This window comes from Lichenostomus cassidix, chromosome 10 (assembly GCF_008360975.1).
Source record: "Lichenostomus cassidix isolate B80296 chromosome 10, HeHo_3.0, whole genome shotgun sequence".
Taxonomy (NCBI): Eukaryota; Metazoa; Chordata; class Aves; order Passeriformes; family Meliphagidae; genus Lichenostomus; species Lichenostomus cassidix.
Window position 1 is genome coordinate 9,615,755 of NC_139491.1, and position 25,518 is coordinate 9,641,272.

The following is a 25,518-nucleotide window of genomic DNA, read 5'->3' on the forward strand; positions in this document are numbered from 1 at the left end:
TGACAGTGCTTGTAGCTGTGAAGAGTCTTGTCCAAGGGCACACAGGGGTCTGATGGGCTTGCCAAGGGCAGGACACAAACACAGGGGTTTGCCAGCTCCATACCACCTTTCAGTACCCTTATGCCAGTTCAACCCTCTCAACTTTTCCCTTCCCCGGACAGAAAGTATCTTAGTTATTTTTAAAAGAATTTCATGTGTTTGTTAGTCTGCAAACTACGAAGTGAATATACATTTCAAATGAAATGGGTAGGACTTGACACATCTTAAAATATACATTTTATTATTTTCTGGTAGGTGCTATGAAGGTTTCATTCAAATTGTGAAGGTACACAGCCTTTACAAACTTCTTGAGTTAAAGGTTTTTGTTGGTGGTTTTATGTTCTTTTTCTTTTACGGCAGAGGAAAATACATTGGCTATAAAATGTTGAAATTCATTAGATGCTTAGTATCACCTCTCCATATATGCTGTGGAATGCTTTGTAGAAATACTATATAAAATAAGGCAGACTTTAACAGGGATTTCAGTCATAAAATGTCATGGGAGAAAACAAAGAGTTCCAACACATTATTATTTTTGTAGCCAAGAGAAGATCAGGTGGTCCTCACTGGTTTGTGGGAGAACTACTGCAGTTCTGGTGCTCAGACAGTATACAGTTCTTGTTTATTCTACTATTCTCAAGTGAGACCTTTTTAATAAAACTTATTTTAATTAACATAAATCAGACAATATTTAAACATACACATCTATCCTTACAGTGCAATAAAAATGTATCATTGTATAGTATTTTGTATTTGCATTATGAAAATAAAAGGTCTGTACATCAATTAAATGTATATTAATGAGTATGAATCATGTAAATTTATAATGCATCTAAAGTTGGCTTTGGCTTTTAAGTATTTATAAATTCATAGAAAATATTGAACATCTAACAAAATAAATAAAACATAACATTTTAATCATAGATGCTAACGATCAACCTCAAAAATTCTTGTGTTATTTTTTACATTTGCTACTAAATTTCTTAAGGAGAACTCACTTTCAGTAGTGCTCAGAAGTGAATGATTGCACCTTCTGTGATGTGAAAAAATACAGTACATCTATTTTTCATAGATCAAAAATTCTTTCATAGACAGTTGCATTTTAAATGTCTGATTGTTCTACGTAACTGTCTTAAGTGCTTATAAAAAGCATGTAGCTTTCTCATAAAAGCTGTGAGTCTCTATTAATAGATAAACTTCTAGTGAATGTCCTTTTTACGAGGATTCTTCAAGGTCTTCCAGCTTCACATGCTGGTATGAAGATATGGCAGAAGCATGTTCACTAATAAACCCTCTTCAGTACAAGTACTGCAGCAATCCAGTGTAATTCCACTTGGTGGGCTTATTTCATCCGAGTCCACACATGGGACTTTGTGGAAGTCAACTGCTGACCTCATGTTCTCTTGAATGTGAAAGTTCCCCAAGTGCATGGGCTAGCTTTACTGTAATACTGAAGAGACCAAAACAAATCTGAATTCACGTGGATAAAAGTGAGCTTGAATAAATATGCATCTGGCTAGTAAATTACACACCATGGTCTAACTGCAATTCTGGTGGTGGTCGGAGGACTCGCAGGTTCCTTCCATCTAGTCCTTTCCAGTATTTAATGTTGTTATTCAGATGCTCCATCAGATTTGGCAGGTCTGCAAATGCTAGGGAAGAAAGGGCAGAGAGTATTGAGTTTGCAGAACTGGGGCTGTCACAGATTCTGTCTGCTTAAGCATCACTTGAAATGTCTGGGCAACTGTGTTAAGTAGAAAAGCTTAAACTGGTCATACTAGTGCTTGAAATTATTTTGGCTGTAAAGCTCTTAGCACTCGTGTAGCACTCGGGCCACTGAGAACTGTTCTGTAAATCTATTTAACACTGGTATTGCAAAGGAACACAGTTTTCCAGGAGGGGCATAGCTAATTATGGTTGTAATTATCCTGCCCCATCAAACCTCAGTCACATGTCATGATCTGACATTCAGGAGAGTCACATTTCTGACCACTTTTACCACGGAGGCAGCGCTTGGAAGGAAACAGCTGCTCCCCCAAGCATTTTCCAGACTGTAGAAATTTGCCTTGATGAATAACCAATATTAACATGGACAAAATGACTGTGCTCAAAGAGCTATCAAAGAAAATGTGCTCTGCTCTCCATTTACAGAGAAACAAGTTTAAAAAGTTAAAGATTGCCTGAATTTGATATATTAAAGAGAAGCCATGAGAATTGCTTGTAGTAATACTTATAAGCAATAATGAAGTTATTAATCTTATTTGAACTGCATGAATCTTCCCTTTTCTCTCCCTTTATTTAGGAGCCATAAAAAAGAAATCTTATATCACAGCACTTTAAAATGTTCACAAAATGTTCACATCAGGAAACAGGAGAGTTTTGCTTACCATCCCAGGCATCAAACATATCAATAATGAAGTAATCGATGAACGATAATTGGGATTTGGGGATGCTGCAAGTATTTCTGTCAAAAACTGGCATCACAACAGGTAAACCTTGCCTCCTTTCTTCATCAGTCTGCAAAAAACATTTGTGATTATTCATCTAAGACAGATTCTGTTAGTGGACTTCTTTTAGCAGCAGATTATTTGGCACTGACTAGAGCATGCATCTGCTAAATCAAAGGAGGAACCTGAACAAATCTGAAGCAGCAGCAACTTAATCTTAAGCACCTAGATGTTCAGGTTCCACCAAAACAGCAGACACACAGTGCCTTCCAGTGTCCCCCATGAAAAGATACATTTACTTTTTGTATCTGCATACAGGCTGACCCTAAGTAACTTCACATTCTACCAAGTTATGACTGCTTTGGAGCTAAGAACTGCTCAACCATTTTCAGTCTCTGATGAAAGCGATGGTCTGTCCCACTCAGAGATGGTGAAATACCTTTTTTATCCCCTCACCCCCTGCTCAGGGTGCCAAGTTCCAACTGCAGTGTTTGGTCTATCATCTGTAATAATGACTGCCCTCTCCTCTTCCACACCTTCCTGAAACCTTTCCTCAGCAGAGAGTGCTATGGGCTTACAGCATTTCTTGGAGGAAGTGCTGTTCCCATCCAAACACTGGAACTTGATGACCCTATTCCCAAGGCAAAGCCATCATGTGGGTACAGAAGGCATCCTTGCTCTGTCTCTGGTGATGGGAGTGCATTTGCAGGCAAGGCTCAAAAAGCCCAGCTCCAAACTGAACAACTTAAAAGCTTATACTTTTCAGAAACTGCTCAATAGGAGTTGTCAACTTTCATCTGTCTGAAGGCATCTAGGCTCATATCAGCATGAGTAATACCCATCATTTAAAATAAAAATGTTGTTATTTTTCATGCAACATAATGCAGCCTTAGGTATTGTGGCACCCTCCTCCTCCTCCCTTTTAAGGAGATGCTCACCTGGAGTTTCAGCAGCCTGTTTTAGCTGCCTTACCTGTGCAAAGTACTCCTCAGAGATGCGTCCAGCCCACTCTATACACTGTTCTCTGGGTCTGCATGGATTGGAAATGTCAGCACACTTTATCAACATGCGTTTGATAAGGATACGGTTTTCAGGAGACCTGAGAACAGTTTTGATTGACTCTCCATCCCCATTATTCTGTAACATTCAAGAATGAAAAACAATCCATTAGCGAGGTCTCCATGCACTAACTAAAAAGCTTTTGTGCCTTGGGAATGCTTTCGGCAAATCCTACTGGGATCAGTCCTGCTACTGCCTACCGTATTTGATGTCTAACTGAATTTATAGGTGGATTATGAAAGTTAGCCACAGCTCTGAGCTAGCACTGAACTCCAGTTTCTGGATTCAGTCACTGTCTTTGTGACAGATCTCTTGGGCATCTTTGGGCAGGTCATCCAATCCCTCTGTGCCTTATCTGCCTTCTCAAAAGTGTGGAGAGGATCAACTCGTCACCACACACAGTGATGAGCACCGTGTAGGCAGAAAAATGTAACTCTGCTGAAATCCAAGGATTAATGGACTTGCACGTTAAGAGTGGAATAGTTGGTTTAAAAAGAGGGACTGACCTGAGATGCAGAGTCACCCTTGGCATGCTCAAGCCATCAGTGTATCAATCATTCTGACAGCACTACTACTGTTCAGAGTCAGATCCCACACTGCCTCCCAGGCATGCTCCTCATTCCCTTCCCTTGTTGCTGGACTTTTTAGGAACAGATAGGTACAGCAATTTACAACACTGTCTACTCAGAATAGAAACTTTTTGAAGCAAGGAACATACAACACTTCACTGGCACCTAACAAGGTCTTGCTTTACAGTCAGAGCAGGGAAGAAGTAACTAACAATAATGATGATAATAATGTGCTACCAGCTCCTGCAGTGTTTTGTACAAAGAGGGAGATACGAAGTAGCAGAAACATTCTGACCTTTTATTAGGTCAGAATGACCATGACATTTTTCAGAAGCAAATTCTTGTGGGGAAGAAAGCTCTTCCTAAAAGAAGAAACTGACAGTAATAAAAAAATTATTTGGTAGTATACTAGCTCAGAAATACCAGCTCCACAGTTCTCACCAAAATGAGATGCTCAAACCAATTTTTTCCCCTCATTTTTAGCTATGTGGAAGGGAAAACAGAGGAAACAAAGTGAGATGTATACCCCTCCAAATGCATGGAAAAATTACATATGAGAAAGCCAACATGAAGTGATGGAAGCTCCAAAAACACAAGCATGGAAATTAAGTATGGAAAATTAGAGATCGTTCAGTTATGGATAGTAGAGAATATCCTAGTAGGTAAAGCACCAGGAATCAAGAAACAATGTTCACTTCTGTGATCTGTTCAACCCAAAGGCACAGTTCTACTTGGTGGATGCAGATGTCTTGGGAATAGAATGTGCTAACTGTGCTTAGTCCCAGCATCCTGCTCAGAGTGCAGAGGTGTCTCTGCATGTCAGATGTTGGCTTCCTGTCATAGGCTTAGGTGACATCATGAAGGGAAATGGGAGGATAAAGGATGCTGGAGCTGGAAAGGATTTTTTTCAGTTTATGAAACAAAAGCAGAAAGGAAACAAACAGCAGCTTCTCAGCATGGCTCTTTGAACACATTTTTATAAAAATAATAAATTAAAAAAAAAAAAAAAGAAGTGGAACTGTCCCATTTGGAACAGGCGGTTGGCAGCTCAGCCTGCAAACACTACACTGAGTCACTGCCATGACTGGAAACCAGGCCAGAAAACACACACTGCCTCTGCAGCCAGAGGGACAACAGACTTGAAAGAGGGGCTGACAGTGTTGTTCTGCTCAGCACAGTAAATAATTTGTTTTACCCACTCACACATTACAGGCCTTTTAATAGGAACTTGCTGAACCGAAACTCCCAGCTGGAGGAAGGGAAACATTTTGCTTCTTGTTTTCAATAGAAATTATGTATCTGTTGTCTTTCTTCCCATCCTTGGGCACAATTTGCTGTGAATCACAAATGCCTTGTGGGGCAGATTATTTCCCTGCAGTCTCTGGGGCTTAAGGGCAGAACTAAACTTTTGTTTCATGTTTCTATGTCCCTGTATGTGTTTTCACTCTCTGCTTATACAGGTCCAAGCCCTGTTCTTCAGCAGCACCAGCTGTTCTGCTCTATCTAATAGGCAAGAAGAGCAGTTTAGCTCTTTGGAGTTGCAATCCTTGGGGCTAGAGAAGGGGCTCTGCAACCAAGCCAGGCCAGTACAGAGCCCTTCAGCAGGAGCAGGAGCCCTAGAGAGTTACACACTCCACAGGCTCAGTGCAGTGCACTACATCCAGCAGCAGCAGCTGCCTTGTTCTCCTCTCGCACTGACACTGCTATGCTCATCCAGAGAGTCTGTCCAGCTGGGAACTTAACATCCTTCCTTCTAATTTATTCAGTACAACCAGTGTCCTACTGGGACTTTGGCTTCTCAGTCACAGAGTTCCCATTAGCATTGCCAGGTGCCAAGAACAAAGCTAATTCAAGCACATACTCCCGTGGACAAAGGTAAAATTCTCCAGTTAAGCTCCAGTCTGCTTCTCATGGGTGAAGGAACGAGAGCTGCTTCTCTCCCACTCTCAGATAATAAAAAGACTGCCTCTCCCCATTGCACACAACAGTCATAAATGTGGCTTTCTAAAGAACATGGTAAGAAAATACAGAAAACCATTACAGCTCCTACATGGAGTGGCTGATGTTGCCACCGACGCAAACTTTATCGTAACCATTTCTGCAAGTCTTCTCTTTGCAAAAATCATTCCAACAAAATTATACACTGCTCTTACTGGCAACAAAACTGCTGGTTGAAGCTGTTGTTGAAACCAGAGTGGTTTTTCAGAATGAGCTCCTAACAGGCAATTTCTTTGTGTGCATGGCGTTCCAGATGGCTATTGATTATGTCTATATGATACATAATGTCACCATCATCTATTTTAAAGATTAAAAAAGAAAGTAGACAGAAAACCCATGAATGCTGCCAGGCAGCACTGGAGGCTGAGGGCCCTTATTCCCAGAGAATGCACCATATGCCAGCCCAGACCTGCCCTTCTGCTGCACCCCCAGCATGTCCCCTTGAGAGGGAGGGAGTAATTCAGCCTCTGTTTTGAAGCAAACCTTGTCTCCTTTGCAGAAAAGGCCAACAACAACGCCCAGTCTTGCCACTCTCTCCATGGGAGTGACTGAGTTACTCAAAATGGCATTTTTAACATGAAAACATATAGCCCAAGGCTCTGGTTCCAAGTACAACATCACAGCACTGTGATATTAATAGGATCCTAGTGAGTCCCACTCACCCTTAATATGAGTGACAACCATGTTAAATAGAAGGGCATTCAAACCCAGAGGTGAAAGATAAATCTCCAGTCTCTTTGTCCACATTTCTGATGAACTTTCTCAGAAAACCATGTGGGAATTTCCTGCTGCCAAGAGTTCCCAGTCCCTGCCTAGGCATTTTAAGTGAGAACTTGCAATGTTGCTTACCCCATTTTCTTCTAGCGCTGCCAAGGGTTTATTAATGCTGTTGACAAACTTGTTGACATGCTCAAAGTGCTTTGTCATTTCTGTTGCTAAGACCATGTCAATAATGACTTGGCGAAGGGTTCGATACTCATTCCTGTTTAAAGAAGGAAACAATTAAGAATGCTGGCTGGTTCACAAAGGGCTGGTTGCTAAAACAAGTCTAACAAAATGCTACAGACCATTCCTGTTCGACAGAGGTGCTGGGAGAAGAAAAAAATAGTAATAAAGGCTTGGGCAGCTGAAACTATGCTATATGGAGTACCTTTGGTGTGTAGAGACATATGTGCTCCAGGCATGATGGATCTCTAGGAGAAACAGTGCCAGAGGTGAGCAGAAGCAGAGGTGCCAGCTGCTTAGGAGGCTGCCAGGACATGCCACACCCACATGTCCCAAGGCTTTTAGCACAGACACTCAGCAGTGGCTCACTCTACAGTCAAGCTTTCAGCAATATTTTTCTGCTGTGTCTTGAGAGGACCAAGGCAATGGTCACATCCTTGCCCCAAAAGCTTTTCTGAGGCTGCAAGAGCAACAGGTCCTTCACTATCCTTGCCACTGCAACAGGGTATTTAATTTTTACTCATGCTCTGTGGCTCTTTCTCTCTTTGTTCTAGCCAGCAAACATCTACCCACTCAGCCATAGCTTGGTGTCTACATTCAAATGACACAAAATAACTCTTCTAGATTTGCTGACTTTAAGATTTACACTAAGTTCCTTAGACAGGGTCAGCCTTTTTATCAGCAGGAGAAACTGACATTGGGGAATTACTCGGAAGTCTTTGCAGAAGAGGCAGAAGCACTCTACTCTTTTAGAAGCAGATTTCACGAGGGCCATGGACAGTTATCCACAAGGCAGTGCCTTCCTCTAGGATGCTTGTTTGCCTTATCTTATGTTACACAGAAGAAAGTGAGAGATGTTAGTGGGCAAAAAAGGACTCTGGGGGTTAAGCTTACCTCTCCATGTTTTTAAATATATTGCATTTGCCATCCCGTGTGGTGAGCTGGAAAGCCAGGGCAGCATGATGGCTTTCCAGCACTGCTGTGTCGTTGTAGAGAATTGCAAGTTCGCTGCCAGCATTGCACAGGAAAGAATTTGTTCTTCCTGGGTGATCCACATCATGGACTGTGGCAGCAATGAGCGCGGCAACCTCATCAATTGGATCCAAAGTTTGCTGAAAATAGAAGGGCGCTTAGTTTTCCTGGCAGACTGATTAGAAACCCTATTCTGTCCATAAGATTAAGCCAAGTTGCTGAAGAATAAAAGCCAAAACTCTGGAGATCAGTAAGGGTCAGATGTTCTACACAGAGCAATGGAAAATTCATTATAAGCTTCATTGAACATTGTGTTACTTTTTTGACCATTTTGTACCTCTTAGATTGTTCCTTAACCAAACCTTTGTCACAGCAGATCAAATTAAAGAAAAGTAAAGTAATAAATTAGTTTGTGTTTTCTAGCAACACTGAAACCACCTTCATTTGGAGTTAAGGTATTTGGCTTAGGAAAAAGACCAATACGGATAAAAATTATTCTATTACCACCAGACTCCTTAATTTCCTTTGGCAATTTGGACCACAGATACAAAACAATTATATTAAACATTTTAATAAAATGAAAGAGCAGAAATATTCCCATTTGAATCTGGGAGTAGAGCAGATCATTTTCATTCCAATTAGCTTGAATTTGAGGTCCAAATTCTCTACAGGCTCTCTACTACCATTCAGAATAGTTACACTTGGTAGGTGAAAAGTCAAACCCTACCCTACTTTACATCTCCTGAAATTATGTAGTGACTTGACTTTGCAGGAGTGGGGACATTATTCATTGAGGACTGTCAAGAGAGTCTAGTGGAGAACAAGAAAAAGCAAATAATTATTTCTGTTCTAGTTGATAGTTAGCACTGTCTGAAATGTTATTTGCTGTGTGTGAGCTTCTTCCTCCTTTCTTTCAGCTGCTGCTCATGGGGTCCTATTTTTGTGGTATGAAGTTAGGAGAGATTTGGGAACAGGCTCTCCTCAGAGGGACACACTGAGCAGCGTTCAGTCCAACTGAGAAAGACCTGTGCAAAAGGGAAATGGCCAGAACCTGGGAGTATCTGACCTGCAGGACCATAGCAGCCTATCTGACACTTCACAAGGATTTACAGCACTTTCACACCCAACATCAGGTCAAGGATTCTAACTTTGTTATCTTAACTCCCATGGCCCAGATGTGGAAATGATTCTGGGAATATGGCTTCAATTTGGGAGCCAGAAAATTTTCCCAGACAAGTTGAACTGAGTTCAAATTACAAAAAAAAAATATTCTCAGCATGAATTTGAGTGGCAGAATTGGGTTTTCTGTGTTTAGGTTAAGTTGAACTCTGGGCAACACAAAAGCATCTGGGCTGTAACTTTGAAAAGATAAAAAGACAATTTTGAACTTTGATTCTTCTTCTGCTGCAACATTTTTTTCTCTTCCTATGCCCACAGCGGAATGGAAGTAACATTCTGGAAAAAGAGGAGGCAGTCATGCTTCTGTGACACTGAAATGGATCCAGATCTTGTCTGCTTTTCATAGATATTCTTGGGAAGACCAGTTAAACCTCTGGCAAACCAGGCGCTGAAAAATATCCAGTGACGTTCTAGCCCCACTTGGCATATAGTATTTGTAAATCAGCCTCTGGAGATCACACTAATGAGCTGCAGCTCCAAGTTAAGGCAATTACTGCAGTTTAATGAGCTGTCAGAAGCTTGTTTACAGTCCCAAATTTCTCAGCCAGGTGCCCATCACCGGCACTATCCTTAGGCAGACCAGTTCAGGGTAGGAATTTTGACCCAAGAACATGACTCAGAAATATGTCCTAGCACTCTACTGCACACACACCAAGCACTGCTTTACCCCCCTTCTCCAGTCTGGGCACATGAGAGCAGAAGTTGCTCTGATTTATTCTGGTTGTCAGTGGCTCTAATACCCCAGTGGATATTATGGTACTGACAAGTAATTTTTTTCAATACTTTCCTGCAATGCAGTCTCTATAAGCCTCAGGGCATCCTGTCCAGTGGGTGATACAGCCCACTTTATGGCCTATATTGTCCTAGGAGTCTTTTGCAAAATGACCATCACAAGACGTAAGAGATGGTGATTTATTATATTAAATCTGTATTTGGCATGTACCAACACAAAAGTAATTCTATCATTAGCTCACCTATCTGAGAAGGTTTAACTATATGAAGAAGTTTTACTCGAAAAGAAGGTTTTCTTATTCTCCCATCAAGAATTGTTCAATTCTGTACTACTGGCATCCATACTTCTACATATACTATAGAGAGATCCTAGAATTCATATGAAGCAGCCCAGTTCTTTGACCTCAGAGTTACCAAACTAATTGGTACTAGGCACACATTTGGCTTTTGAATCTGTTTTAAAGAGATCTTTCTTTGATTGCATTTGCATTTCCCCCTACACTGTTTCTTATAAATGTGGACTGACCTTTACTCTTTCTTTAGACAAGAAGTAAGCAGTAGCGTGTAGTACATCTGCTGAATGAGTAGAATTATGGTAGGAGTTGGAGGAATGGTAGTTAGCCTCAATAACTTGTAACCATGACCTCAGAGTGGATTCTGAACAGTTCAGGAATTCACAGATTCCAAAGCGAGCAAATATTTTGAGACCCAGATAAACCAAAGGCCTGTGGAGAAAAATAAACAGAAAGTTTTAAAATGAATGCAGCTGAAAGAATATTACATGGCACAAATAGTATGAATCCATACAGGACTTTTAGCTAATGACATCTAAAATTATGTATAAGGACTCGTTACAGAATTACAGTCCAGACCTGTAGCAGTGTTCTGCCTACCCTTCACATGCACAGTCTCAGAACCAGGCCAGCTTCTCCCAGGAATATTCAAAATGCTCAGTATTGCTGCTGTAGTACATGTAGCAGTGCTGGGGCTTGGGGAGTCTATGCTGGGTAAATGCAGACTGCAGCCAAAATGAGAGAAATTAGCAAGTACCAAACTCTGAGCACGAGAGGAGGGAGATAATCTTGCTGCTGCCACAGATTCCTCAACTAGCTTGTTTACAGTTAAATTAAGTCCATATGTGCTCCAGGATGCTGCAGTCGCTGTGCTTTCTGCACTGCAGATCTGCTCCCCTTCTCTCACGCCCACCCTTGCAGGCTCCCCTCGCCTGCTGACTCTGCAGGCAGCAAGAGGCTGCTTGGTTCAGCCCTGACTTTTAGCTGCACCTGACAGGTGAGGCGACATCATCTAGAGCTGCTGAGGCCATGCAGAGTTAGATGTGCATCTTTTGTCAAAAACACTCAACAACACTGTGTCATATACTAGAACTGTAACATAGATAAAGTCAAATCCCCTGTAATCCCCCCAGTGTCAGACAAAGGTGACTCCAGGTTTCTCTGTCAGGGAACTGTAATGCACTAATATTTAATTAATTATCCTGGCTTTATTACCATATGTCTGCTTGGACTTAAGGCAATATTAATAATATATTCATACTTGTGAGTCATTGAAAGTCACTTTAATTCTCTTAATAAATGAACTGCCATTATTTAAACAGAGTAGGAAGCAATCACAAGTATACTACCTTTAATAAGAGGCCAGGCAACAAAGTACCTCCTTTGTCCCTCTGTGGTCTCTCCAGATCAGTAAGAACAGAGAAACCTACCTGGTGATCTCATGCATGTTGGCTGGGATGATTAACTGAAGTTACTGCAATGTACCCATTAAATGCTATAAATCACACAGACTGACTGTATTTTTAGGTTTTTCTTTTTAATAACTTATCTATATTGGTTCATTAGAAATCCAAATGCAGCAAAGAAAAAAAAACCTAAAGCAACTAGATGTAAATACCTTCACTTAAAAAAAATAATTTTAAAGAATAAAAATCTAGGGGGTTTTGCACCTTTTTGGCTCATAAAACCACAATATAAAAATGAAATGCATATAGGTTAACTAAGTGCCTGGTATTTTTCTTAGACTTTTGTTTTGAATACCTTTCAAAGCTCTTACAGATCTGGGATTTTGACAAAGGGTTTAAGATAGTCAATTCATTGCAGGATCTGGCCTCCAAATTAGTGTCTTACAAAAGCTTTTACCTAAGACAAAGCATGATACATGAAACTAGACCCAAAGGGGGAACTTCTGATAAGCATCAGAAAATAAAACCAAGGATTTAAACAGAAAGATTAATTTACAGTCTTAGGGGAAGCCTTTGCTACTAATGAAGTACAGTCTATCAAAACTGCTGATCTGCTTTTGAAAACTTTTATGATGGCAATTGGTATGCCCTGCTTTTTATCAGTAAATATTCTTCAGTTAATCTTACACATAAAATATAGCCTGCCAAGATTTTAGAATAAAGACCTTCCTCTAATCCTAGAGAAAGGCAATGGGAATTCTGCTGAAAAGCTGTATTGGAACTGTTCAGGAATAAAACCTACCCAATCAAATGGAAAGAAAATAAAACCTGATCTGTATCAACTGATCAAATCAAGACCAGCATGCTGACTCTGTGTGTAGTTTGCCATAACAGGAATTTGAATCCCCGCAAGAAAATAATTTGATTTGTATTACTTTTCTATTATTGAGTAAAAATGGGCTTTAAGAATTATGTTGTATTGTCATTATACCATACCAAAAATATATAATCTTGACTTATATCCACTGGGAGTTTGCAGGAAATACTGTATGATGACACAGAAGACATTTAAGATTCATATACAACTAGAAATGACAATGAGAAAATTTCAAACATCTGACATTGAAAATAAAATTCATTCCACTGCAAAAGCACAGGTAGAGAACTTAAGGATCTGATTACTGGATGACATTTAAGTCACTTTTCAGCAAATTCATCTTATGAGCTCTTGCGTTTACTGACCTTTTATGGGTGGCAGCCTCCAGTTCAAAGATATCAAAATCCCACTGTTCTTCATTTTCCATTGCCTGTGTTATCCGTGGGGGTATGTCATTGAGGGAGATGGGAGAGCTCAGACTGCCAGCGACCTGGTGAGTTTCTGTTGAGGAATACAGTTATTACTCTATATATTTTAGTCTATTTAATAGTGAGGTGCAATTTTACTGAATATACATTTTCTTTTTGGTAGTAAGACATGGCAACTCTTGTTTCTATAAAGCTCAGTAATACTACAGAAAAATGCTTACAGATAATAATAAACCAAACACAAAAAATGCCCATAAAAAAACATCTAATCAAATTTCCCTTGTTTCTCAAATTTCTGAACATGTTACAGTATCTCAGTAGCTGCCAAATTAAGACTTACGTTTTGCTGACAATATGTATTCGTTCCCTGATAATCTTCGTAAACCATCCTGTTAAATAAAAGTTGCAAGTTAAATGCAGGGTATTGCACAAAATGTCTAGAAGATGATGACACCAAATAGTAGCACAACTTCAGAGAACCCTGACTGCAGCTTGTCACAGCCATCAGAGCTGCCTCTCCCTTATTTGTCTGTACTGTTAAGATTTGCCTGTTTTACATGTTTTACATGTAGCTCATAACAGTTAAGAAACTGCAGGCTAGGGGATACAATATGAACTCAGGTAAAAACCCAAGTTTCTCAGGTGCAGGTGTGTGGTGGTTTTTTGGGTTTTTTGTGTTTTGTTGTGTTTGGTGTTTTTGGGTGTGTTGGGGTGGGTGGTGGTGGGGGGGTTTGTGTTGGGTGTTTTGGTTTTGTGTGTTGGTTTTTTTGTGGGTGTTTTTTGTGTGTGGGGTGGAGGTCTGGAATTGCAGCCTCACATCTGTCCTTGTCTGGACAACATGCAGAGCAGTTGTGGCTCTGTGCCACAGAGCAGACATGGTGTGTCCACACTTCCCACCAACAGGCAGTGGTGGGCACTGGGAGGGAGTGGATGGAGACATTCCCCTGCTCTCCTGCCCTGGTATTGGCAGATCCAGTCACCTCAGGAGCACAAGAATCTCATGACTGCAGAGGAACAAGTTACTCTGAGGCTTCCTTTCTACCACACAGAATGTATGCTTGTTTATTCTTCAGTTCAGTGCCTCCTAGGCTTAATTCTGGCATGATGCCTAGATGTGAACACTGGGATGATGGATTAAAACGAACAGAATTATGTATTCAATATTTACTTTTCGTTTTACAATTCTACATGCTGTGGCCCAAATCCTGCTTGCTCTTTTGAGGTTACAGCTGTTAGCTCATGTTTAGCCCATGATGTAAAAAGCCAGTGTTTAAAAAAATATTTCTGAATGCACCTTACTAAAAATGTTATTCACACCATGTATAGCAGAAGTAAATGTGGTTCCTGTATCTGAACATGGAATATCTGCTCTTAAAAGAATTGTTACATCTAACTTTTATTTTCACATTTTTAAGTAAATGACTCTGGAGTTTTGCGATTTAAAAGGAAAGAGAGTACAACAGTGGCTGTTCAATAAAACTGCTATGACACAAATAGTTAGGACACCAGATGCTGCCTATCATTTAGAATCAAAGATTAGTTTTTTAAGAGTTGAAATAGCAGGTGTAATGGTATCTGCAAAATCTATCTTTGAACTCCAAATGCCCTTCCCGCTTGAGAGTTCAAATCCAATAACGTATTCCTTGTTCCTCTTCTCAGACATAACTTCTGAACACAAATGGAACGATATGATTCTGTTTTCAGCAGACCCTTTGATGGAAAAATGTTTCTCTTCAATAACTTCATACCATGCCATACGCTCTGAAATGAATTTTCTCAGCTCTTCTTATTGCTCCATAAAAGAGCCTTTAGTTTATTTTTAGTAAGGATTTTATATTTTGCAATACCGTTATCTTCATGTTCATGGACAAATACAATCAGAAAACAAATGCATGTAAGAATCAACAATTCACAAAAAGGAGAAAACAGCTGAGTTTATGAACTCTTAGGTATTCAGCAGTGGAAAAGATTCACTTTGAGACTAATGATTCTATGTATCAATATACTTCCTATATCTTTATTGTTAAGGTAACAATATATTTTGTCTACTCAGGTAGTAAATACAACCCTATATGAACCACTCTGGTCTTCTCCTGGAATTCTGGGAGTCTCCCATATGTTCCTCTTGATTAGGTATTTGCTGTGGTATTTTAAAATATAAAAATACACATAAACTACTTGAAGATTCTGATAGATACTGCAAAGGCATCGTGATAGTTCCAAAATGAAATTAGAATAGTCCAGAGACCTCTCTAGAAAGCTCACATCTTGTGAGCCTTTTTGCATCCAACACGCTGTAAAATTTTTTTCCTGACATAGCCTTTCACGTGTAACCCACAGACTAATGAGAACACATATCCTTGAGGCACAGGTAACATTCATCTGAACTCCTCTTGCAACCAGCAGGAGGGTGAGACTCCAGGCTCTGAAGGTTTGGGTTCAGCTCTTGCTTTCCTACATGCTCTTGGTTCAACTTTGGGAACAACGCTACAGGTACAAATATAATCCAAGAAAGAGCAACAAAAGCATGTATTTTGCATTCTTTTGAAAACACATTCTTTCTGTAGACTGAAAAGCCCCCGATAAACATGTCATTCTAATCCTCATTAGTAAATACAAGTATCTGGTTCTCTTTCTTTCTTCCTTTGCCATCTATACCTTACTCAAATGAATCACATTGAAAAAAAAATTGTTTTTACTTTCCATTTCTAGCTAAACTAATGTTTTAAAGGGGCTTATCAATTTTCTTCCACTTCTTTTCATTTTCTCCACTAATTCAAGTAGTGGGGGAACTCCATGAAAAGAGGTGTGCAGTTTTTCCTGATAATTTGATAGAGACAGAGCAGGTGACAGATGATAAAGATGAAGTAACTGGGAAAATCAGGTAGCAGGACATTAATCAAGAGCTGTTTGTGACACGAAGTACTTACTGTCATTAACCCTCCAACAAGGTCACTTGTATGTGGATCCTCATCTTTTGTCCCCAGTTGTGGAGAGTACAATTCAGTGGTTCTTAAAATCTCCAAAGCCCGGTCTAAAGCTTCTGCAACTGGCAGGGGACTGCTTTCTTGTGCAGCATTGATGATGTTTATTACCTAATGTAGCATTAGACACATTGTGAACTTAGAAGTGATTTAAGAAAACCAGAGACACTCATTAATTACTATGGAAAACTCAGGAAAATAGCAAGATCTAAAACTTTAATCCACATGGGGGAAAATCAAAATGAAAGAGATGTTATTGAAACACTGATGTTTGCTACTGACTCTGAAAATAAGATTGTGGCCTTAAAGACAGCAATCTTATTAATGACTTTCCCCTCCAAGACACAGCCTCAAAACATCTCTGAACAGATTTAATGTAACTTTCTCCCATTTGCCACTCTCAATTTACTAAAGAGCTGATTTTTGATAAATTCTTGAATGCTTTCAGAAAGCAGTTGACAATGCATAAGTAAGAAGGAGGAACTCCAGTCCCTCCTTCACATAGGCAAGCTCTTAAAGAGGATCCTGTGAAGGCTGACCCCATGGATGGCTCCCTACCAAGCAGGTTTGGGAGATCTTTGTGAATTCAGAGGCTTTTTGGAGCTACAGCAGGGGGCAGGTGGAACAGGGGAAGGAGGTGCCCCAGAGGCTGGTGCTGCCTGGACGCTGTCCTGGAGCCCCAGAGCTGCAGCACAGCACAGCTGCCCAGGGCCTGTCCATTACCTTGGTGATGGGAGCCTCGATGGTCATGGAATGGACCCTGGCCATGGAGGAGCGGCGCCGCTGGGAGCTGCCTGCGAGAAAACAGAGCAGAGTTTGTGCCCAGGCTCAGCCACAAGGCACGGCAGGGAGATCCAGCCAGGAACTCCTGATTCATTTTCTGCACTGCCTGCCCTGCTGTGCCTTTCAGAGGCAATCTGTGGCAGAATTCACACGCATGCTCGTGATGCTGGGGACACACAAGTGCAAGGAGATGCTGGCTGAACCACTGATGTCCCTGATTAAAGTGGCTGTAACAGCCTGGCAAAATCATGGCTTTGCTTTTTTATTTTAACTAATGAAAATATTCAATTATGAACTCAGTTAAAAGACTATATAGATGTGTGTATGAACTGGCAGGCACAAGTAGGTAACCACTGAATTTAGATTATTACAGGATGTATCTACTCTTGCTGCCTGATGCAACACGACAAGTCATAATGAGTCAGCTTCCAAGCTGAGGTAAATCAGTGAAGCTCTTTTGAAGTGGATACCTAATCCAAATAAAGACAGCAGAGGTTCTGGTCTATTATTCATTGGAAATTTAAAAACTAATGTTTTATATCAGTTTGCAATTTTGGTTCTGCAGAGAAAATATCAAGATGAGATTTTTCTGAATACCTATAAAATACACTCTGTTACTCATTGTGCTGAGCAGTTCTTAAGAAGAAAAATCAATGCTATTTTTGCTATACTGGAGCGTGACTGTATTCTCACTGCCACAGACATGCTTCCCTAGTGAATGCTCCTAGACTGTGAAGATGTATGATTTAACAAAAGCATGTATCAGCAACACTTTTGAGTATGACTCATCTATCAAGTTTGGGGTGATCTAACAGACCAAAACACAACACAGTGAAAGAAAACAAAATTAAGGAAAAAAATCTTCATAGCTTTATCAAGAGAAGAGATAAAAAATGTAGTAATTTGTGTATTGGGTTTACATGACAACTCCATCTCAGCCAGACCCAACACAATGAGTTGTTTCACATACCATCACTCCCTCGTGATGTTGTGGATCTGACATCCAGGGATCCTTTCCTCATGTCTTTGTGTCTGCAAGTCTGAGTATCTGTGAAGAAAATCATATTGTATAATGACACAAAGTTGTGCCTAAAATGTATATTAAAGGAACTGAAGCTCAGAAAAGCCTGGCAGCAGCTGAGTGGCATGGACCTCAACGCTTCAGCAGATGAGAGCTGATGAAAGTGCCTTTTAAAGCTCTTGCCCTATCACACTGTTCTGAGCCCAGTCAAGTTCTCTGGCAGAACATGCCTTAATGTTTGTGCAGAAGGAAACAGTATGGAGATGAAAGCTCCTCTCTTGCCACTGTGACACAATTGCAGTTGTGAACACAACCATAGCCAGCAAGACCTGGTGGGCCAAAGCAGAGCACGTGCCAGCAAACAAGGCAGTGCATCCCAGTGGACTCCAAGATCCAACCTGTGCTAAGGCTACAGTTAATAAGTATCTACAGCATGGATGCCAAGGATTTGCTAATTGAAGTGTTGATAGATGGGATGAGGGTGAATGGTAATGCTGGTCATCCTCATTCCCATCCACGTGCAAATTCCCTCCAAAGCAGCTCAAAGCAATGCAGACACACGAGCCATGAGCTACAGAGCAGCCACAGCAACATGAAGACATGACAGCATCCTTCTCATCTCTAATTGTCTCCCAGGGATCCACCATCTACAGCTGAATTGTGACCCTGAATCCAGCAATACCACCATACCAACTCAGGGCCCTGTATCTGTTTTCAAAGGTGGGCTGCTTTACGTCACCTCTAAAATAAGTGAGGCAGGCAGAAAGGGCTTGTATTTATTTTCCTGCCTTTTGAGTTGGATTCCCAGCTTACCACTAGGTAAACAGGACTGTTCTGTGAAACTGTTTGCAGTCAAATCACTAATAGCCTTTATTCTCTCCCCAGGTATGTTCTCCACTTATTGGAACCAAAGAGATGTGTCGTACCTGTCTGAGATTCAGCCTGAATACATTCACACGTCTTCTCCACCTACAATTAAGTATGAGAAATTCAGTTAGTCAGAACTTTGCCATTATTTTGTAATTAGGGCTCAAACTAAAGTGAGCATAGAACTATTTTCACTTACCTTATTGTTGTCATTGCACAGTCTACTAATTGACACATAGTGTCTAATCTTTCTGTAGGCAAAAAACAGTGTGTTAATTCCCATCCAAACCTTAGCTTTAATTCAGTGCTGATACTTGTGGGATCCGAAGGCTCAATTTGGGGATCAAATGGAAGTTGCATAAAAATCTAGACATGCTTGAATTTCACCCATGATCAAAGCACACAGTGACCCCATCACATAACAACGCTTGGCAACAGCCATGAAAGGAGCATGGAAAAGTGAGCATGGAAGTAGTGCATAGTACAGGTGCACAGTGAAACAGGTCCTGGTGGTACCACAACCAGAAAATGCATACAAAGACAGAAGGGAGCACTTGCACTTCAGATCAGAAGAGTCAGAGTCACAAGTAAGCACATCTGCATATTTGGCTCCTTTTGGGGGAGAATTAGGAGAATTTCACTTTCCCAGTGCACAGCATGTGAAGTTGATTTTGCCCCAAGAAATTAAGTGCAGAGGTCTGTGGCACTTTTCCTTACGTGAGCTTCCATTATACTCAGTAGCAGGATAATCCAATATCTGCTGAAAGCACCTGAACTCTAAACTGAGCCTTCACTCAGATACAAATCATGGTTTTAGCTTTCATACTTACCCTCCCTGTCCAATGACAGGTAGTATCTTCACATTTTGTTGTATGCTATCTCCATTTTTCTTTTTCGCATAGTACATTCCTTGCCATTCCTGAAAAAATAATTCAAGTGGAAGGAAGTTCAGATAAAACAGGAAGAGAAGCTGCAGCTTCATACCCTCTTTGACTGAAAGCTGTCTGACAATACAAAACCAGGCACGACTGGTTAAACTGTGCTCAAACCCTCTAATTTCTCCCCTGTAAGTAACCTGTAGGTCACAGTGCTGCTGCCAATGCAGGAAGAACTTCCAGAGGGGCAGCCTGGAATACTCTGCTGGCACCAGCTGGACCTCAGGAGCTGTGGGAATCAGAACCATGTTACACTGACCTGATCACCTTCCCTACTGGATGCCCCATCTCTCCTGCAGGATTGGGGTGTCTTATCACTGGTTAACATTAAATATATCTGGGACTAGAAGTGCTTTGATATACTAGCAGATTTATTTTCCATACTGTCAGTTTATTATCAAAAAGCAGCAGATATTTATTCTGTTTTTCAGGGTTTTTTTTAATCAGAAGAGAGCCCAGTAGAATAGCACCTGGCTTCTGCCTCCCCTCTAAAACCACTCTGGTTTTAGGATTACCAATGTGTTTCCATCCCTAGAATAGCTGTTTCTTTGTCTTTTTAAACAGATACATATTTTGATCTGGACATTTACTAAATACCAAGTGATTAATGAATAATTGAACCCATATTGCATGTTCACTTAACACAAACTGCTCATGCCAATTGCTGTATTTGAGCTCAACAAACTGTAGATCAGATCTTATGAATGTGAAAATACCTTCATGGAGCACACAATACATATTTATTTGAGACTTGCAGACTTCCCAGTCAAGCAGACCAGAGAACAGGTACAGAGAGAATAGTTTTACATTTATGTTGATGGAACCAGCAAATAAAAACTCCAGCCCACAGAGAACTGCATAGTGACAGGCTGTACAGAAAAATATATGAAAGGCTTTTCTAAGGATCTGTCAGAGAAGAGAACTGTGCATAACAAACTGTGTAGTGAGCATAATGTCTTCTGTGAGCTGCTTGAGGAATACAAATGAAGATAAAGCAAGTACCACAAAATTCAATGCTCTCATAATTAAAAGTATGCATATCAATAGTTTCCTGACAACCAGGATGAGGTACAGGTGAGTAACTGATCTCTAACCCAGGTAGTAAACCCAGGACTTCACAAAGGGTGAAGTCATAAGCCACAGATTGGATAATTCCTTCATTGAAAGCGCATCCTTTTCAAGACAGGTTATTCACTAATGTGTTCTTAGTCAACAGATTGATTTTTCAACTTGTGAAATTCTAAAACCTGTGAAACTGTGGCAGGAAATGTGTGAGGGAAAAGGTCAGCACAATTCTGAGAAACAGGAGGTCCAAGCCAAGCTCCTGCTGGTATGTAAAGTTCTCCCAGGGATGTTACTTAAATGTATTTTAAGAACACCATATGCTCTCTCCCAGAGCCTCTGTCAGCAATCCAAGAGAGAAGAGCTATTCCCGAGACGTGCTGTCAGTCAGGCCCATGGTTCTGTCTGCACTGCAGCCACACAAGCACTGTAACCAGGCCCTGCTGTGGGGAGTGCTGGGATCAAAGCAGAGCAAACACCAGACACAGCAAAACCCCATGGTGTCACCCTCTCAGAGTGAATCAGTCATGAGGGTTCAGGCCCCATGAAGAAGGCCAAGGCACACATCCATGCACTGAGCCCTCACACAGGCACAGTGAGGAACCCCCAGCCCAGCCTTCCTTTCAGACTGGGGCTTCTCACACAAGACAGCAAAGTTCAGCAAAATGCTCACAGGGAAGAGAGAAAAACAAAATAAACACAAGACACCATGAACACAATCTCTCAGAACAGAAGCCTGGATTAGGAAGGTGCTGCCACAGAACTTTATCACAGAGTGCAATTGCTCTCCCACCCCCTCTGGAAAGACCTTGCAAGCAATGCCCAAGCAGCAAGAGGAGCTGCATGACTTGTCTGCTTTATCAGTAGCTATTCATCTCACTTCAGAAAAAGCAAAACCAAGAGCTTTGTGTCAAACTGCAGAGATCAGAGGCAGCAAGAATTCTAGTCAGAACTGCACATTTCATCTCAATGGATGCAATTTGGATCATAAAACAGAAGAATGAAAAAAACCACTTTTTTTTAAACTCCTCAGGTATGGATGGATGAACATGCCTTTCAATAACAATGGCTTTTGGCAAATTACAGCCAGTTGTAGTAACAAAAAAATTAAATTGCAGAGATATGGCTTTTCTAAGAGAAACAGCATCATGACCCCAGAATCCCTATGTATCATAGGGATATGTAACTACCAATTTTTGAGTGTAACACCTATGAACTTTTTATTGAATATACTGAACTTGCTCACAGTGCTATGATTCTCAGTGCAAGAGGTGAAATAATGCAAGACTCCATCTTCCTAAATTCCATTTAAAGACAAGAGAGATTTTTCATGCAGCTTAGATTTTTCCAAAGACGTGAAAAACTTGTTTTCTATTGCTTTTATTCCTATGTTAGCATAGTTTCACATTTGTTCAAAACAGAAAAGTCAAACCTATTGACAGGAGAATATCACAGCAGCAGTTTCCTTTTTTTGGTGTGCTGTAACCTACAGTAGCCAATATATGGCCTACTGTAGTGGGAGGCGGTGTTTTAAATTTAGGATATAAAAAAATCACAAGCCTCAAAACAACACACAGACCATGTCAGAATGATCCAGGTAACTCAAGCACCTCCAAAAATGCTGTAGTATCTTGACACACTGATTCCAAAACTTCAAGTATTTTGAAGTATTTCAAAGGTTGTTCCTCACAGTTAACCTCTACTTGCAAATGCTTTCTGTAATAATTTAATTGGCAATTCATTTTTATATTAATATATAAACGTAAGGTTACATAGATTACATATTATGAAATGTTCCAAAGGGAAACACAAAACACCTGCAAACAGCATATATCCACCTAAAACAGCTTAAGCTGTTCCAGACAGGTTTAAGTGGGTAGTATTTCATTAGCCCTCACTGTTGAAGCCACACAGTAAGGAGTAAAATTAGTACAAGGAAGGAGGTGAATTAGATTTAGATTTCTATCATTCATAGAGTAAAACGTATTTCTGTTATTAATGAAATTTTTTTCAGTCCACTGAAATATTAAAAAATTTATCACTTCATATCTTGAGAATTGATGGTGTGGATTTAAGGCCTGACACATACAATGTATTTGAATTATAACTTAATAAATACTCCCTCCTAACATCAGTTTTGTATTGCACACATTTACTGAAATGACTTAATTCAGGCAACAGAGGTGTGAAGCACCATAATCCAAACTATTCTGTCACTGGAATCTCTTCCAACAGGCCAACCCATGTGGAAATGAGGACACATTCTCCTTGGAATGCACAAGGAATCTGCACCCAGCTTGTGTCACTGCATGCTGTGTCAGCACCCTGACTTACAGAGCATCACTCACCACAGATTTGAATCTGTGCTTTTGCATCCCTGTCTAGATGCAGATGATTCCCTTTGGCATCTCCCTGCTCTGTGCCAATGCCATGTGCCCCCACAGAGTCCCCATGACACCCCAGCTCTCCTGACCCAGCTCTGAGCCTGGGCTGTGGCACATCATCAAACACACAAATCCCAAATCTCCCCATGCAGCCTCCATGATCTTCCTACAAGGCACCATGCCATCTTCAATGACATCAGAAACCAGCTCAGATTGAACGTTTGCAATGAACGTTTCTAATGGAAATCCATTAGACAGCTCCTGTGCCATTAGGGAATTAAACAGATTGGCAGCTGGCAGCTGACACTGCCTATCACTTTCAAGTGATATTGCAAATGTCTCTTTGGTATTTTTACATTCTGAACTTGCAAATCAGCTTCCACATTTCATGGTGAAATACTTCAATACAGTACTTTTCTCATTTGCATAGCACCAGATAACATGTGCATCCATCTCATTTTTCTTCGGCAATCCCACACCATTTGCTACAAACAGCATAAATTATAAAGAAACACAGCAAGTCACTTATTCTTGTAAAAGAAGTACCTCCACCGAGCAAGGAAAGAGAAAGAAGCCCTTAAAAAATGAACTTTTTTTTTAACTTCCTGTTCTTATTTTAAGTAACTTGCAACTGCTACATGTCTGTGAAGCTGCAAGCCACTGTGTATGTCCCTGCTGGATCATAATAACCTTTACAGGTAGCGAATAAAAGTGATACAATGCCATTACTCACCTTTCCTATCTTTATGCAGGAATTAATAGTATCTAGGAAATCAGCTTTTTTTTCATTTATAGGCACTTCTGTTAATTCCTTTTCTATTAGTTCACCTATTTGATAGCCCATCATTGTTTCAAAAGCAGGATTGACGTACTGTGAAATAAAAACAAACAAATACCCATTCAACAGTATACTTAAAGCACAACAGAATCCCTTGTTTTGTTTGCTTAAGCAGGAGATCTCTTTCCCAGCCTGAAATAAATGTCTGCATGTACTATTTCTGAGAGAGATGCTCACATTTTTTCCTTTGTGAAGCAAACCAGGAATTTCCATGCTAGAACAGTTGTGCAGAGTGTGTGCATGTCAGCAAAGAGAGAAATTATGCAAACAGCTGAGTATCACATATCCCCAGAGTTTAGACAGACAACATAAATTCCTGAAAAATGGGCTCTGTCAGTTCCCAAACCAATAAACCTCAAACCTACCTCAGTGTTCCTAAAAATCACAAATTGGATGGTGGGATATCGTAGGAGTATTAACCATATCTATTGACAAATTCATCCTCTTATTCTGTGTAAAGGCCAACTATCCCTATTGCCCTGTCCAGGCAAAGCCCAGCCAACCAGACTGGAGGAAGTGGAATTTAATAAAGCAGGCTTCTCCCTGAAGGGAATGTTGCATTTCAGTGCAGTTTTTGGCCCTTGCCCAATAAAGCTGCACCCTGGTACTGACAGCCCACTCCTCGTGGCCCTCTCACTTGCACAATCCTGTCAGAACAGCATCTGAATGCCTTTACAATTTAAAATGTTTTAATATGAGAGAGCCAGGACTCCTGCACATGTCAGTTCTCTCCTACTCTGGGGCTGTCAGAGAGGGACAAAACTGGGTCTGAAAAAATGCATTTAAAACAAGTTCAGGTTGTGTTCAGTTACTTCTGTAGAAAGGATGAAGAAGGCACATCCTTCAATGAAATTGCCATGGTCAAGATTTGGGTCAAGAAGGTACAATCTGTATACATGTTATAATTCCCAGAGGCTCAGACTCAAGCTCTTTATTTATAATAAAATCACTCCTCACTGCTTCACAGCTAGGGATGGAACTAACTCCTTTAAAAAGATGATGGTTTTCAGAACTGCAAACATAAGCACAATTTCTTTTCCCTGTTTTAAAGAAACTTCTAAGAGAGGATTACATTCAAAAACAGCTGGCCCAAAAATTCTGATACATCAAACGGTATCGGATTTTAGAAGAAAAAAAAAAAAAAGTACAATTATTTAAATAGAACACCCGTTAGATTTTAAAGAGCATCAAATTAACATACAATATTTTTGGAAAAGAATTCACATAAGCCAGTGGCTGCATTCATTCTTGATACAGAGAAAGAATGAATAACAGAGATAAAGAATCAATTCAAAAAACAAAAACAAGAGAGTAAATCCTTATTCATTCAGAAACAACAATCTCCCTTAAAATTTATTTGATTTATGCAAGGTACTTTAAATGGAGAAAATTCCACTCTACAGCTAAACTCACTTCAATCTTTTAGAACCATTAAATTAGATTAGATTCTTGTGCTGCAAGAAAGAGTAAGTGTAATAATAGACAAAATAAAATACAGAGCAATTTTCTGTACTTATGACTGGAACAAACCTGTATTACATGGTCTTCACTTGTGATCTCAATGGCTTCTTGACTTTTCTCTAAAGCTGTAAATAATGAATTGCATGCCCTGGAGAAAAAAGAAAAAGGCATCCAATAAAATTTTATCCACTTAATTCTTCTTATATATGATAACAAAGTATTACAACTCCATACTGAAT

The 25,518-nt window shown here is 40.2% G+C and overlaps 1 protein-coding gene across 4 annotated transcripts in view; it reads right to left on the bottom strand.

The window, feature by feature from the left end:
- Positions 1–261: 261 nt before the first annotated feature.
- Positions 262–25,518, bottom strand: part of PDE8A (phosphodiesterase 8A) — a 138,662-nt gene continuing 113,405 nt past the window's right edge. For all 4 annotated transcript variants that reach the window (XM_085070521.1, XM_085070520.1, XM_085070522.1 and 1 more), the window contains 17 exons: positions 25,349–25,427; positions 23,714–23,851; positions 19,430–19,518; positions 18,799–18,850; positions 18,659–18,701; positions 17,682–17,759; positions 16,652–16,722; positions 15,875–16,039; positions 13,285–13,333; positions 12,882–13,017; positions 10,467–10,665; positions 7,952–8,169; positions 6,962–7,094; positions 3,459–3,623; positions 2,427–2,556; positions 1,572–1,691; positions 262–1,489 (listed from right to left, as the gene is read on the bottom strand). In XM_085070521.1, the coding sequence (XP_084926647.1) occupies positions 1,479–1,489; positions 1,572–1,691; positions 2,427–2,556; positions 3,459–3,623; positions 6,962–7,094; positions 7,952–8,169; positions 10,467–10,665; positions 12,882–13,017; positions 13,285–13,333; positions 15,875–16,039; positions 16,652–16,722; positions 17,682–17,759; positions 18,659–18,701; positions 18,799–18,850; positions 19,430–19,518; positions 23,714–23,851; positions 25,349–25,427 (1,876 nt within the window). In that variant the 3' untranslated portion in view covers positions 262–1,478. The remainder of the gene's footprint in view (positions 1,490–1,571; positions 1,692–2,426; positions 2,557–3,458; positions 3,624–6,961; positions 7,095–7,951; positions 8,170–10,466; positions 10,666–12,881; positions 13,018–13,284; positions 13,334–15,874; positions 16,040–16,651; positions 16,723–17,681; positions 17,760–18,658; positions 18,702–18,798; positions 18,851–19,429; positions 19,519–23,713; positions 23,852–25,348; positions 25,428–25,518) is intronic.